At 37.9% G+C, this 13,998-nt stretch overlaps 2 protein-coding genes across 3 annotated transcripts in view; one reads left to right on the top strand and one right to left on the bottom strand.

Annotated features, from left to right (window-relative positions):
* On the bottom strand, positions 1–5,960 carry cops5 (COP9 signalosome subunit 5). The gene is made up of 8 exons (XM_072689710.1): positions 5,576–5,960; positions 5,249–5,483; positions 3,159–3,287; positions 2,698–2,763; positions 2,366–2,451; positions 2,174–2,285; positions 1,071–1,219; positions 1–233 (listed from the first exon to the last, which is right to left on the bottom strand). The coding sequence occupies exons 1-8, from the start codon at positions 5,710–5,712 to the stop codon at positions 143–145; spliced, it is 1,005 nt and encodes a 334-aa protein (XP_072545811.1). The 5' UTR covers positions 5,713–5,960; the 3' UTR covers positions 1–142.
* Positions 5,323–13,998, top strand: part of pign (phosphatidylinositol glycan anchor biosynthesis, class N) — a 27,535-nt gene continuing 18,859 nt past the window's right edge. The window contains exons 1-8 of one of the 2 annotated variants that reach the window (XM_072689698.1): positions 5,323–5,559; positions 9,038–9,266; positions 10,737–10,858; positions 11,018–11,116; positions 11,690–11,796; positions 12,921–13,045; positions 13,427–13,557; positions 13,703–13,825. In XM_072689698.1, the coding sequence (XP_072545799.1) occupies positions 9,043–9,266; positions 10,737–10,858; positions 11,018–11,116; positions 11,690–11,796; positions 12,921–13,045; positions 13,427–13,557; positions 13,703–13,825 (931 nt within the window). In that variant the 5' untranslated portion in view covers positions 5,323–5,559; positions 9,038–9,042. Of the gene's footprint in view, positions 5,560–8,499; positions 8,723–9,037; positions 9,267–10,736; positions 10,859–11,017; positions 11,117–11,689; positions 11,797–12,920; positions 13,046–13,426; positions 13,558–13,702; positions 13,826–13,998 lie in introns of those variants that run through there. The other variant, XM_072689687.1, reaches the window with a different exon arrangement.

Raw genomic sequence — 13,998 nt, forward strand, 5'->3', positions numbered from 1 at the left:
AAAAGCTCAATAACATTTATTCATCTATAGACAGGTGATGACATTAACGTCAGGGCGCAAACTGATCCAAATGAGAATACCAATGCTGAACATACATAGCATCACACTTATTTAAGGCCATCTCATTCCAGTTTTTTATTGGCTAGTTGGCAGAGGTGTTTACTTGATTAAAGAGTTTATCCTTGATGACCTGGGACATCAACCCATGAATGGCTTCAATAGTCGTTTTGCAGCTGAAAAAGCAAGCAGAAGAGTGCGTTACATTTCATAAACCTCTGATTCAATCACTAACCAGTCAAACTAAAAACTATCCAAATACAGTCAGTCATTTTTGGCTAAAGCGAGTCACTATACACTTAAATACAGGTGCTACAAAAAGTTATACAAGAACTACTTTTGGTTCTTCAAGGTACCATGTCTGTAATAGGGATGTGAGAGGGAGAAACCTTTAAACTGATAAGCGACCCTTAAAACAACATTCGTTAAGCCTTTAAACGGTTCTTCACACTTACACATCTCTATTACAGACATGGTACTGTAGGGAACCATAAGTCGTTTTTTTTTCTATGGCATTGCTGAAAGAACTCTTTGTAGTACCTTTACATTTAAGAGCGCACACCTACACTGACAAGTCAAATATGGTAACATGGGATATAATCCCACACACAGTCAGGTTAGCAACAGCCTACAATAATCTGATAATGTTATGCAGACAACCCTGCTTTTCAACAAAAATAATATAATATAGAAACGTAGTTCAAATCTTGCTCTTAACAATGATCTCCATTAAAATTTTATTTAAAAAATTTAATTAAAGAAAAAGAATTGGTACTAAGAAATTGTAATTAAAAACATTAGATTTCATACTATATTTTCTCGTCAATGTTTATAGAAATGTCATTTCGAGATAGAAACGAGGAAGACTGAATTACCTTAAAACAATGCAAAATTGAAAACAACTGATAGATTTTAGAAACAATCGAAAGATTTTAGACTTCCTTTCCTTTGCGTTTCCACCCGCTCTAACAAGTGCACAACAGTCCCAAAATTAGCGATAGATTTTGGGTTACCTGTCTCGTGTCGCTTTTGCCAGTTTGTCCTCAGACTTCCTGTCGTGTGTATCCAAGCCCAGCATGAAGCTGCCTCTGCCTAGCTGAGCCTCCGCTTGCTCCAGCTTCTCCGACAGGTCAAACACCTGCCCCGTGGTGTAATCCGCATTCTAAACAGACAAGACCCATTAACCAGAGAGCTCCCCTCTACCTGGCCAAGCTTCATGCACAATTTCCACACAATACGTCAGCTTTGACAACACACCTTTTCAGCACTGTTGTGAAATTCAGAAATTTGTTACAAAACATGTCCAAGTTGCTTAAGCCTTAGACTGTTTGCTGGAGCCCCCTTAGAAGAGACTCTAAGTTTGCCAAAGGTGGGGTGGGGTGTCTCCTGGCTGAGCATTTACTGATAAAAAGAGGCGCAGTGACACAAGGCCTCAAACAATGGGGGACAGTATAATTGCTGACAAGTTCTTCTTCAGCCGAGCAAGCCGATCTTGACAACTAGTCAATTTATCTTCGTTCGGCAGCTCAGAGTCTGCTGTTTAGATAGTCTGCCGAAGGCAGCGAGAAAAGCTCAAGACAGAACGCTGGAGCCAACTGTGTCAGTTCCCTTTGGTTTCAGTAAAAAAAAAAAAAAAAAAGAAAAAAAAAAGAAAAAAAAAGGAATACCATGTTGAAACACCGCAGTTTGTTTACATATGGCTTAGGAGCATGCTTTGTGTATGAAGCCTCACAAACACAGATTATAATTATATAATATATATATATAATTTCATAATAATGAATAAGACTCAAAAAGGGAACCAATCAGATAGAATATTAAGAAGCAAAGGAAATGTGCATGTACATAAAACACTTCTGATATCTGCACTGACTGGCAATTTTCATATGTGAGCATCCCTAAATAATTCACTTAACAGTATAGGTTGTTAATAGTATGCTACGGCTACCAAGCAAAATTCTTCATTTTTTTAATCTTCACATAATGAACTAAAATAATACAAACAAATGATTCTACATAGCACCAAAAAAACTATAATACAGCACCAATGTGTGTTTATGTGTACAAAATACACAAATTATTAGCTACATTTGTGAACTGTGAAAAAAATACATACCGTAAGAAGACTTGATGAACTCAGTGTGTTAACCCAATATTTATTCCAGAGGAGCTCCAGTAGCTTACGGTCCAGAGAGGACTTGAAATACGTCACTTCTAGTGCATAGTACCTAATTTTAAAAAAATAAGCATTACCAATACAAATAAATTACTACTAATGAAATAAATTACTGATAGCTAACAGCCTTACTGTTTGCAGTGCACACCGAAGTCTTCAATTTTATTAAGTGGTATCGTCTGGTACTCTGATGGGCCCTCATCTGGGGGTTTGTATCCCTGAAAATCATTTTTAAAAAAGCATCATACATTGTAGATTTACTATTTATTTAATTCTACCATCACATTTATTTAACCAAGTGGAGTTAATAGTCTTCTTTTACAAGGCAGTCCTGATTAAGAAAAATGGTAAAATGACCAGTGAATGAAGAAAATAAATCAACAAACATTCAAATCCTTTAAACTCTGTGTTTATAGAAGTTAAAAGATACTAAATGACAAAAAAATAAGAAAGGCCTTGACTACCTTTGGATATGTCCTAAAAGCTCCAAGATTCACTTTTCCTGCAGATATGGTACGTGTAGGATCGATCTGTTAAGGAAAGCAAAACATCTGAATACCATATAATGAGAAAAACAGCATTTCAGCAAGACATCCATACTTGAAGACAAACAAAACAGAGCCGCTCGATGAATAACAAATTATTGAACTGCATACCTACTTATTATTTGCCCTCCGTGCCAGTTCGACAATACCACTGAAGTGTAAATAACATACTGTATACTGTTACAAAAGCAACAGCCATTAATCAGACACCACTACAAATGTCACTTAGGCCATTTGTATAACAGGGTCAGTCATGGATCACCGAGACTGCTCCAGTGCAACATTCACCATATATATGGAAATGGGATCATGTACAGAGTGTGCAGAATTAGCACAATGAAAAGTAAGCATGAAATTGAATGTTTTCCTATTGCCCTTACCACCACTGCCACAAAGGGTTCCTGAAACTGTTGATTGAGCATTTGAGTGCTGACATCGATACCCGAGAGCCAGCAGCCGTAACCGGGGTGACTGTGGTACCATCCAATGGCGTTTTCTAACCGACCCACCTACAGCAATCAGAAAGGACACAATCCAGAAACACACTTAACACAATAATGACAAATCCAAAACAAACTGAGATCAGTGAAGAGAAAAAAATGCACACATAAATATAAATTCACACCACAAAACCATTTCAAAAATTGCAAATTCATCCTTTAATACTTTTAGTCTGTTTACTGCCTGACGTGTAGAACAACTGTATGAAGGCAAGGTCAAATGTGTGCATTTACCTTGTCTATGTGGGTATTATTAGAAGGCCTGAGTAAAAATATATAACATTCATGAAATGGTTTTAAGAATCATGCACATATACAAACTCTGACAGCTCACTGATTAACTGATCCTCTATCCCCTGCACTAACTAACAATAAGGAATAAAGCATATTCACATTCTACTGACCGGTCTACCTTCACAACATCCATACTGTACTGCACTGTATATGTTCAGCACTGCTATCCCTTTTCTGCTGTGACACTGAGAATTTCCCCACTGTGGGGCTAATAAAGGATTATCTTATCTTATCTTAATACAGCATACAGCAATGTGTACAAACTGTCATTACCTATTTAAAGTCCATTGTCATGTGGTTTTATTATGTTTAAAGCAACATTTCTATACATTCAGATTAGATTTTTTAAACATCAGAGCAGCGAATCCATTTGTTTTAAAAGAAAGTGTTTTAACTTAAGGTGCAAATTTGTCCAGTGAGATCTCTTGAGTAATAGACAGTTTAGTACACATCTTATCACACATTATCTCATCACAATTACTGAGAAATTATGCTTTTGCTTACGTTGTTTGTAGTTAAAGATGGCATATTAATATTTGGTTACAAACAAGTTTAGCAATCATGAACCCCATGAACTGAGGCTACTGATTAAAAAAAGAAAATGCATGTTCATAGACCATAATGTAAACAAAATCTAATGCCTTTACAGAGATTTCTTACCAAAAATGAACAAAATCCTCATTTAACCTCGAATGTACTTATCAGCAAAAACATTTTAATGTCTGAAGTTGATTTTTTTTTACAAAGCTAATGTAATAGAGGTGTAAGTCTATTATTTCTTTACAGCATACACATTTAATTAATGGCTACATTGGTGTAGACTGATCATGTTAGAAGCTACATTTATAAACATTCATGAGACTTAAAAGGTGAAACATAGCAATACGTCTAAGCACTACATACTCAGAAGCTGAGGAGCGTGGTTAAAGGTAAACTTCTAATCCACCTACATTTATCATGGACCTCAGTGTAAGGACACGACAAGTTCAAGATCAAGATAGGATCAAGACTCATCTCATCACATCACATAATTCATTCAGTGTTATATAAAAAGTCATATAAAAGCTGACCCCATATCAGCATTTCTGAGCTGATATGCTTGATAAATACAGGTTTCTGTACATAAACAAGGATGTCTATTATTACTTCAGTAAGCTGTGGCCTCTAACTGCAATGGACACTTTAGGATTCAAGAAAGGACTTGGAAGTAAATGTAAAAGTAAGACGACAAGCTTTTAAACTTTAAAGATTAAATAAAAATTCAAATAGAGACTAAGAATTAATAATAATAATAAAAAAACAATATACATTTAAACACATGTATTGCATTTGGTCACAGTGCTCATGTCAGCAAATCCCTGTGCATTTAGGAGAAACCCTAATTCACAAATGCTCGCTCTTACACCAAATGTAGGTCAGTCCAAATAAACGTGCTGTCTGAAGATTGCTTTGAGACCAATATAATGGATGAGGAGGATTTTGGGTGCATAAGCTGCACAGCACACAACTCCAACCTGAACATCTGTGGACAACCGAACATGCTGTCAATGATCAACTATGACTGGAGTTAAAAACAAGCCCCTTTTTAAAGTTCCCTCCACTATAATCACTCCTGTCTGTTGGCTGTGTGATGTGAAGAGGGTCTGTGAACAGGTCAGTTAAACGTGTGCATCTACCTGTTTGGCATTTTCTATGTAAGCAGCCATGTACTCATAGGCTGCAGCCTGAGCGTTGACCCGAGTCTCCGTGCCCTCCACGGGCAGAGCGAAGCTGTCCATGATCATCATGGTCTCTCCATCTACCTTCCCCAGCATCAGCCCCATCACCTCCAGGTTTCCCCCAGACCGGGCATGCATCACCATTTTCAGCAGAGCCAAGGCTGAGATCTTGCAGTATTTAAAGTAGTGGTGGCTGTAAACAAGAGCACAGGACACTTCAGCTCCCAAACACAGCGACACAGAGAGTCTAGTGAGCGCAGCAACGACAGGTACACGACCGCTTACTCTTTTGTCCATGGCTTGGCAGCGAGAATCTCTTGTTGTTGTTTTTTGTCGTACTTGTAGATCTCATCAATACTCTGAACCTCTTGAATGCTGTTCGAGAGCTCCCATGTCTTCTGAGCTATGCTGCTCCCGGCCATAGCTAGTACCTAGCTAGCTAGTGCTACAACCACCCAGCCAACCTCAACACCCAGAGCCAGACCCTGAACAGTTCTCCAAAACAACAGATCCGATTCAGGAAGAGAACCACAGCTTAGACCAACTGCTCCTGGAAATACCACTGACTTTATAATTATACACAATCCTAGCTTTAGCTGTCTAGCTAGCTAACGCAGCTAGCTACTAGCTACGGCTGTTGCGGCTCCTGCTACGGGAAATGGCCGTTTCGACTAGGGTTGCCAAATGTAGCCGACCAGCTCCCCCCGCTCGCAGCGACTCCAACACAACGAGCAGACATCGCTGAGTATTTACACATGATTTCTGAGTACAGCTGAAAAACGTTCAAATTAATGGTTACTCAGCAGTCGGGGTTCATATGCAATATGTTCATATTTCACTCCAAATACACTGCATTTACTAGAGACAAACATGTCTTCGTTGTATTTAGGTCTTTAAACTTTCATCAGTTCAGTAAATGATATTAATTTAACTAAAATTTAAAATTACACCCAAATACATTTCCAAAAAAAATACAAACAAAAAACCCCCAACTTTATTTTTCTTTAATTTACCTAATTCATCTTTGTGCGTTTAGTCATATCGCATACCAACAACAAAGCAAAGTTTTTATTTTATCTGTTAAAAAGACTCATTTTTTAACTGTATTTACATTTTGAATTTCACTTAAATTTATTTTTACTAAAATATTAAAATATATTTTATATTTTGACTCAGCACCTCCTCACTCTGGTCAGGCTTAGCACCTTCCATATAAATATGCAATATATATTTTTTATATAAGTTTTTAATATAAATATAAAAAAAATACAAACATTAAAAAAATAAAACATTTTGGTTGGATATTTTGTCCTTGTGCTTTATTTGCTTTAATGAGTTCCTCTTAAAGCAAATGTAGTTTTTCCAGACCCCTTCAAGATACACCATCAGAAGGGGGTTTTCCTGTCCTGTCCTGGTCTGCCTGGTGTCCCTTTAGGTGTAGTTTTTTTTTTTGTACGTTGTTCTTCCCTGCCTGCAGACTCCTTTTAGACCCCCTAATTTATATTTTTTATATAGCATCCATATACTCAGTCATATCAGATTATTATGATCAGCTTGGACCTGGTTTGTAATGACCCTAATGACCCTACAGGCGCGCACTGTGGCTCTGTAATTAGTGACTGTAGTCCATATGTTATTAACCTCCTTTCACCCTGTTCTTTAAAGGTCAGGACCCCACAGGACCACCACAGAGTAGGTATTATTTGGGTGGTGGGTCATTCTCAGCACAGCAGTGACCCTGACGTGGTGGTGGTGTGTTAATGTGTGTTGTGCTGGTACGAGTGGATCAGACACAGCAGTAATTATAGAGCTACAAAGGTTCATAGTTGTTGCTTAGACATGTGCAACAACTGCAACAACTGCTCCAACCGCGTGAAGAAATACAGTGAGTGTCCTTAGTTTCTCCTTTTAGCTACAGGAGCAGTTCAGTGCACCAGTCTCCACAGTGCATGTTTTGGATTCGGATCATTATTATTCAATAAATGAACACAATCTATTCATTCTTCTGTGTCCATCATTTTGGAAAGCCAGAGTAAATAGCAGCCCAGGAGAATGTGCTCCTTTTTTCAGTGGGGTTTTCCCCAATAGGGCAACCCAAGCATTAGAGTGCATATATAGCCCCATCAGCTGGCCATAAGTGTAAATTCACTGATTTAAAGAACATAAATACACTAACAATAATAACGTACATTTCTCATTTCTGAATATTCTCAAAGATTATATTTTATTATATTTTCTTATTGTGTTATTTAAACTTGTATTATTCAGCACACCCACAGCACACAATCTCTGCTTATGTTAAGTCAGTGTCCAAAATTTCAAAGTAAAAGTCCTCGTGCCAGTTGATTAAATGGAGCAACAAAACCTTATTAAATGCACTCACAATATCAGAAAAAAGAAAGTGACGCAATTGTAATAAACTGCCTAATGGTGCTATGGATATTATTGTCACTATTTTGTCAGAAAAAAATACAGTTTCAAGCCCCAGGACTGCCGAGTTCTGTATTGATCAGGGTGTTAAAGGGTGTTGATAAAATAAAGGGTTACAAACATGTTTATCTCGACTGCTGAGAAGTGCTGAGTTGTTTATGTCTATGTCTATGTATATGTCTATCACTATTTTGGACTGGCTGAGCTGTGTGAACTCACACTTCTCTGCAGCTCGTGAAAAAAAACACTCTGTGTAAAGACAGAATATGCACTTCTTTAATTTCTGCAGAACAGAGCAAAAAGCATACAAACTCAGTCCTGTGAGCTCGATCACTCAGTAGAGGAGAAATACGAGTAAATTACGATAAATATCATAACCACATGTTAGCTGGAGTCTAAAAAAAAACATATTATCTTTTACAGTGTTCCTGCATTTCAAATTTGCATAGAAAAACAAAGCTTTAATTTTAAAATATTACGAAAGATAAAAAAATAAATATTTATTGTCTAAAACTCTTGTTGGTTTGGTAAAATGGTACCATCTAGTGGTTTGACTTTGAAATTGCACCAGTTAACCCAGTTTAACCTCTTAACAAATGTATTAGCCTAAAACATACGTCCATAGCGCATCAAATAGTGGCTTATAAACGTAGACAGGGGTGTGTTACGGGAATACCTGCTTCACCAAGGCCTCAGCGCACAGAAAAAAAAAGAAATAAAAGAAAAACGTTGGGTTAAGCAGCTAGCAGCTAGAGGTGGCCTTAAGGACTACGTTACCCACAATTCTCGGTGTGACGTTTACGTTCACAGGTCATCGAGGAAGTGCAGAAGCGAAAATCTGGTTTAAGCTGCTCGGTTCACTTAACCGGTAAATTAACTTAAAGTAAATGTTTCCCCGGCTGTATTAACCCCCTCTCAGATTACGTGACTCTCCAGTCACTGGATCTGAAATACTGCAACAAGCATGAGACGTGTCCATGTGGCTGTAGAGGCATCAGGGAGGTAAGACTGCATCAGGGCATCAACCTGTTGTTCAGGTAGTGTTGGAGAGTGTTGGAGAGTTGTGCAATGATTAACCAGTGATTACTATTTTCATTCTATTTGTTTTAAGGCGTGGTGAAAACTGGATGTCTGAGCTGTAGTTAGTTACAGTTCACCTTCACATCTGTATGCATGTTAAACAGCAAGCAGTCATTCATTTGGCTTCTAAGCTGTTGAAGATTAAATGACCCATATTATAGAGAAATGATTTGTCTTCACTTTTTAAAATAAAAGACTTTGTTAATGTCTCTGCTGTTCTATCTTTTTGTCTTACAGGCAAGATGAAAATGATCACATTCTTTCTTGTTGGACTTTTAGTCCATGTGGTCTTCTTTATCTCTATCTTTGACATCTACTTCACTTCACCCTTGGTTCATGGGATGACGCCCCAGCATGTCCCTCTGCCTGCTCCTGCCAAGCGCCTTGTGCTCTTTGTGGCAGACGGCCTGAGAGCTGATAGTCTTTTTAAGCCAGACGTCAATGGCACCAGGGCACCTTACATAAGGTACTAACAACTAATCTGTGTGTCCTGACCAAGAGGATTGGATATGTTTGTCTTACAGATATTCAGCCTACTGTAAAGAAAGTAGGCTGTAAAAGATAAAAAAAAAATCTTTAAATACCATCCTCCATTGTTGAAATGATAAATGACTGACAGGTGATTTACTGTAATTTTAGTTTTTACAGTTAGTTAACTGCAATTAACTAGATAGCTGTACTAGCTAGTATACTGGCTCTGTGCTACATGCTGTGCAAAAACCTGCAAACACTTTCTTAACTTTTAATGGAGTCAGTGTAAAAAGATTTTTGTACTTTTCTGTCATTTCCATTGGTCCATGTATCATGAAATCTTGTCATAACATGAAAAATGGAGATTTATTTATTTTTTCTAGTTCTGTATTGATCAATGTGTTAAAGGGTGTTGATTAAAAAAAAGGGTTACAAACATGTTTATCTCGACTGCTGAGAAGTGCTGAGTTGTTTTGATGTCTATCACTATTTTGGACAGGCTGAACTGTGTGAACTCACACTTCTCTGCAGCTCTCTCTGTACATACTAATTTCTACAGAGAAGAGCAAAAAGCATACCCAATTCAGTCCTGTGAGCTCAGTGAGCTCAATCACTCAGTAGAGGAAAAATACAAGTAAATCACAATAAATATCATAACCACTTTACAACTATGTAGCTAAGTTTCAAAAAAGCTTCTTATCTTTTAAAGTGTTCATGCATTTCAAAGTTTCATAGAAAAACAAATGTTTTTATACTTTAAGCTTTAATTTTGTCATAACATTAAAAATGGAGATTTAAGGTTTTTGCATGGCAGAGATGACATAGTAAAATCATAAAATAACATTTTAGAGTTTTTTTAAACCTCTGAGAATTCTCAGTCAGTGTTTTGGCTGCATGACTTTGCAATAGTTTGTTTTCTGCGATATAAAAAAAACAGAAATGTTCACCAGAAGTCATCAGAAGCCAATGATCCAGCATGGCATGATATTTAACAAATGCACGCTGTGAATTCAGAATAGGAGTAAAAGGAATGATATTGGACAGATAGTGTCTGCCTCTGGTAGATGTCATGAAAAATGAGAACAGGGCAGACTTTGCTTTTGTAACAAGAAGCAACCTGCTAATGTCCTGCAATGTGACTATTACTCATGTGCACATTGCGGTGGCAATGCAGAAACGATTTATTGCACAGCTCTAATCTCACATTGCAATAGAATTGCTTTGGGTGAGTTGATATGGGTGAATCTTATTGCAAAATGAATTTTATATTGTTGATGCACTTAACTTTTAGCACTTAAAATCATTCCAAACTTTTGCACAGTAGTGTCGTGTTTAGCTTGTTCTGAGTACAGGGTGCACAATAAAACAAGGTTTTTAAGAAGCAACAACAACACAAATATTTCAATGAGCATCTTGTGGATTCTTTGAAAAAACTCAACTTGATATTATTTGTGTACTCTAACAGAAGTGTCATACAGGACAGAGGCACCTGGGGGGTGTCACACACGCGAGTGCCTACGGAGTCCCGGCCAGGACACGTGGCTCTAATAGCAGGCTTTTATGAGGATGTTAGTGCTGTGGCCAAAGGTATTTCTGAGCAGGTGTATCTGTTTGTTTATTATTTATAGAACAATAGAATGGTTTATTTATTTTAAATTTTAATTATTTCATTATTCTTTTTCAATTTCTTTTTTTTTATTGATGTGCTCTGCTGCTGATCTATGTGTATATATGTTATATGTACAGGCTGGAAGGAGAATCCAGTGGAGTTTGACTCAGTGTTTAATGAAAGCAGGCACACCTGGTGTTGGGGAAGCCCTGACATTCTGCCCATGTTTGCTAAAGGTAAGGATGAACACTATATGGATAAAAGTACTGGGACACCTGCTCATTCATTGTTTTCTCTGAAATCCAGGATTATCCTGCTTTTGATTGAGTAACTGCCTCTATTGTACAGGGAAGGCATTGTTCTAGATTTTGTAGCATTGCTGTGAGGAATATGATCGCATTCAAGAGTGTAAGTGAGGTCAGGATGTTGGATGACCACCCTACCTCATCCCAAAAGTACTTTATGGTGCACCATCATTTCAGAGAACACAGTTCCACAGCTCAATGCTGGGGGACTTTATACCCCACAAGCCTACGCCTGGCATTAGGCAAGTTGGTGCCAATAGGTTTTCTGCTCCAGTCTTGTTCTCTATTCTATTGGCAGGACTTCTCTACAGGGGCTAGAGTAGACTGCACATCTGTGTCAGCAATGGGTGCAAATTTATGTAATTGATTGAGTTCATTTGAAGGGATGTCCACAAACATTTAGGCTTAAAGTGAGTGTGTAGGTTGCTAAATATTTAGATATACATCCTGTCAGATCACATGTAATAAGTGCTGTCTTTCTTTGGAACTGCCGGTGTATTCTAGGAGCAACGGGAGACCATGTGTACACCTACACCTATCCAGCTGCAATGGAGGACTTTGCTTCCACTGATGCCTCTAAACTGGACACCTGGGTCTTTGATGAAGTAAAGGTGTGTCTTAATCTGTAGAGGTTAAGTTATTTCTTTTGCTTTGCCATACCAACCAAATGCAATTTGTTAATTTATAACACATACATACATGCCTATGCAACAACAGTGCCTTCACACCATGTTTTACAGATCATTTTTATTTACTCAGGTTATTCTTGCTTTCATCTGTCTACAGAATCTTGTTTCAGAACTAGATGTTTTCTATCAGTCAAATCTGGCCTTTCTGTTCTTAAGTGTTACCAGTTTGAATATAACAGTTTGTTGATTTGGCTGCTCCAAGTCCTAGTTTTTTTCTTTTCTTTTCCAGTCAAACGATTGCCTCCTGTACTTTTTGTGTGACACCTCTTTTGACTTCATATTGACAGTTTTCATAAACGCCTACCAAATGCCAATTTAACACTTGGAACTCCAGACCTTTTATCTCCTTTTTCTCACTTGTTATGAATAAATGAGGAAATACCACATAAAGTAAGTGACCACTACTGTTGAACTGCAGCTATTTAATTATTCTGTTAGAACTGTGTTTAAGGATGATTGCTGATCTGCTATCAGTTAGTGTCTTTTTGCATTCCACGAGTGCGGTTGGGAGGCTGTGGTACTAGAGGTCTGCTGTCCATGGAAAAATATCAGGTTTCGGGTTGGGCTCAGGCCTGTTCAGACTCTGGTTTGTTTAATGTTTTTATCTAAATATATCTCTCTCTCTCTTTCATCGTCTCTGTCTTTCTCCTCTCTAGCATATCTTTTGCTCTAGTGTAGTCTATACATACAACAAAGCCAAGGTAACAGTCTTGCCAACTGTTTCTCATGATCCGAATAATAAGAAAGTTTATGAAAATGCTACTGTTTCAGATTCTAAAAAAGACTCTGGGCCATCTTCACTGGAGATTCACAGCCATTGCTGACTCTGTTCCAATTCTGGTTTCAAATTTAGCAGTACCAGAAAGGCCTGATTGGGTCAGTTCTTAAAGTCGCAGATTTTCATGCCTGTGCAGACCTCTAACTGGTACTCTTGATTTGAGATTTGACCACAATTGCACTTGGAATGGATGGAATATGTAGAACAGGACATCAGAGTGATTTACTATTAATGATGTACTTTTTCTTTTTTTTTTTTTTTCGTCTAGGCCTTTCTCAACTCTGCCAAGGGGAATGAAACACTCTTGTCTAAATTACATGAAGAACAGAGTGTGTTTTTCCTTCATCTTCTTGGAATTGACACCAACGGACATGCTCACCGGCCCATGTCCAAGTAAATGTTTTGATTATTCAGAAAACATGATGGTAGAAGAGAGTGGAAAAAACATAACCATAGGGATGCATAAGGGAAGCAAACATAAATAAACATAAGTGATTTATACAATATGTGGACAAAAGTATTGGGACACCTCTTAATCATTGAATTCAGGTGTTCATTCAGCTCTATTGTATTGTATACATCACAGGTGTATAAAATGCAGTCTTTGCCAACATTAACTAAAGAATGGGTTGTTCTGAAGAGCTCAGTGACTTCCAGCATGGTCCTGTAACAGGATGAATACCAGAGAGAATCGTAGGAGGGAGCCTAACATTGACATGAGTCTGCTCCAAAGCTGTGCCTATTCTTCTATTAACTTTATTTCTGTTTTACCAGAGAATATCTAGATAACATTGGCCTAGTTGATGAAGGCGTGGCTGAGATGGTGTCTATGTTTGAGGAGTTCTATGGTAATGATGGAAAGACTGCATATGTTTTCACAGCTGATCACGGCATGACAAACTGGGGTAAGGCCTTTCCCTCTGTGCATACCCATTAGAAATATAGTTCTCTGTCAAGAGTGTAAATCTCTGAGTTGGCAACCATTTAAATGCATTTATTTAGGAAACACAAGCTTGTACTGAGGTTTGCTGACTGTGTATGTGTTTGAAGGGTCTCATGGAGCCAGCCACCCGTCGGAGACACTCACTCCTCTGGTGGCTTGGGGGGCTGGGGTTCAGACAGCACAGAGAACGACTTCCTCCTCTCAGCACTATGAGGATGGCTATTCGAAAGGTGGGTTTTCACTTAACTACTCCTAGTAAAGCTAAACATTGTATTTGCATGATTTTTGTCTCACTTTAAATATCAGATTATCTGCCAAGAGGTTGAGCGTTTACATTTTGCTTCTTTAGTTTTACAAGGGAGCTACAAGGCTACAAGGCTAACAAGATGCAAGCCAATAGCCG

This window comes from Salminus brasiliensis, chromosome 1 (assembly GCF_030463535.1).
Source record: "Salminus brasiliensis chromosome 1, fSalBra1.hap2, whole genome shotgun sequence".
In the NCBI taxonomy this organism is placed as follows: Eukaryota; Metazoa; Chordata; class Actinopteri; order Characiformes; family Bryconidae; genus Salminus; species Salminus brasiliensis.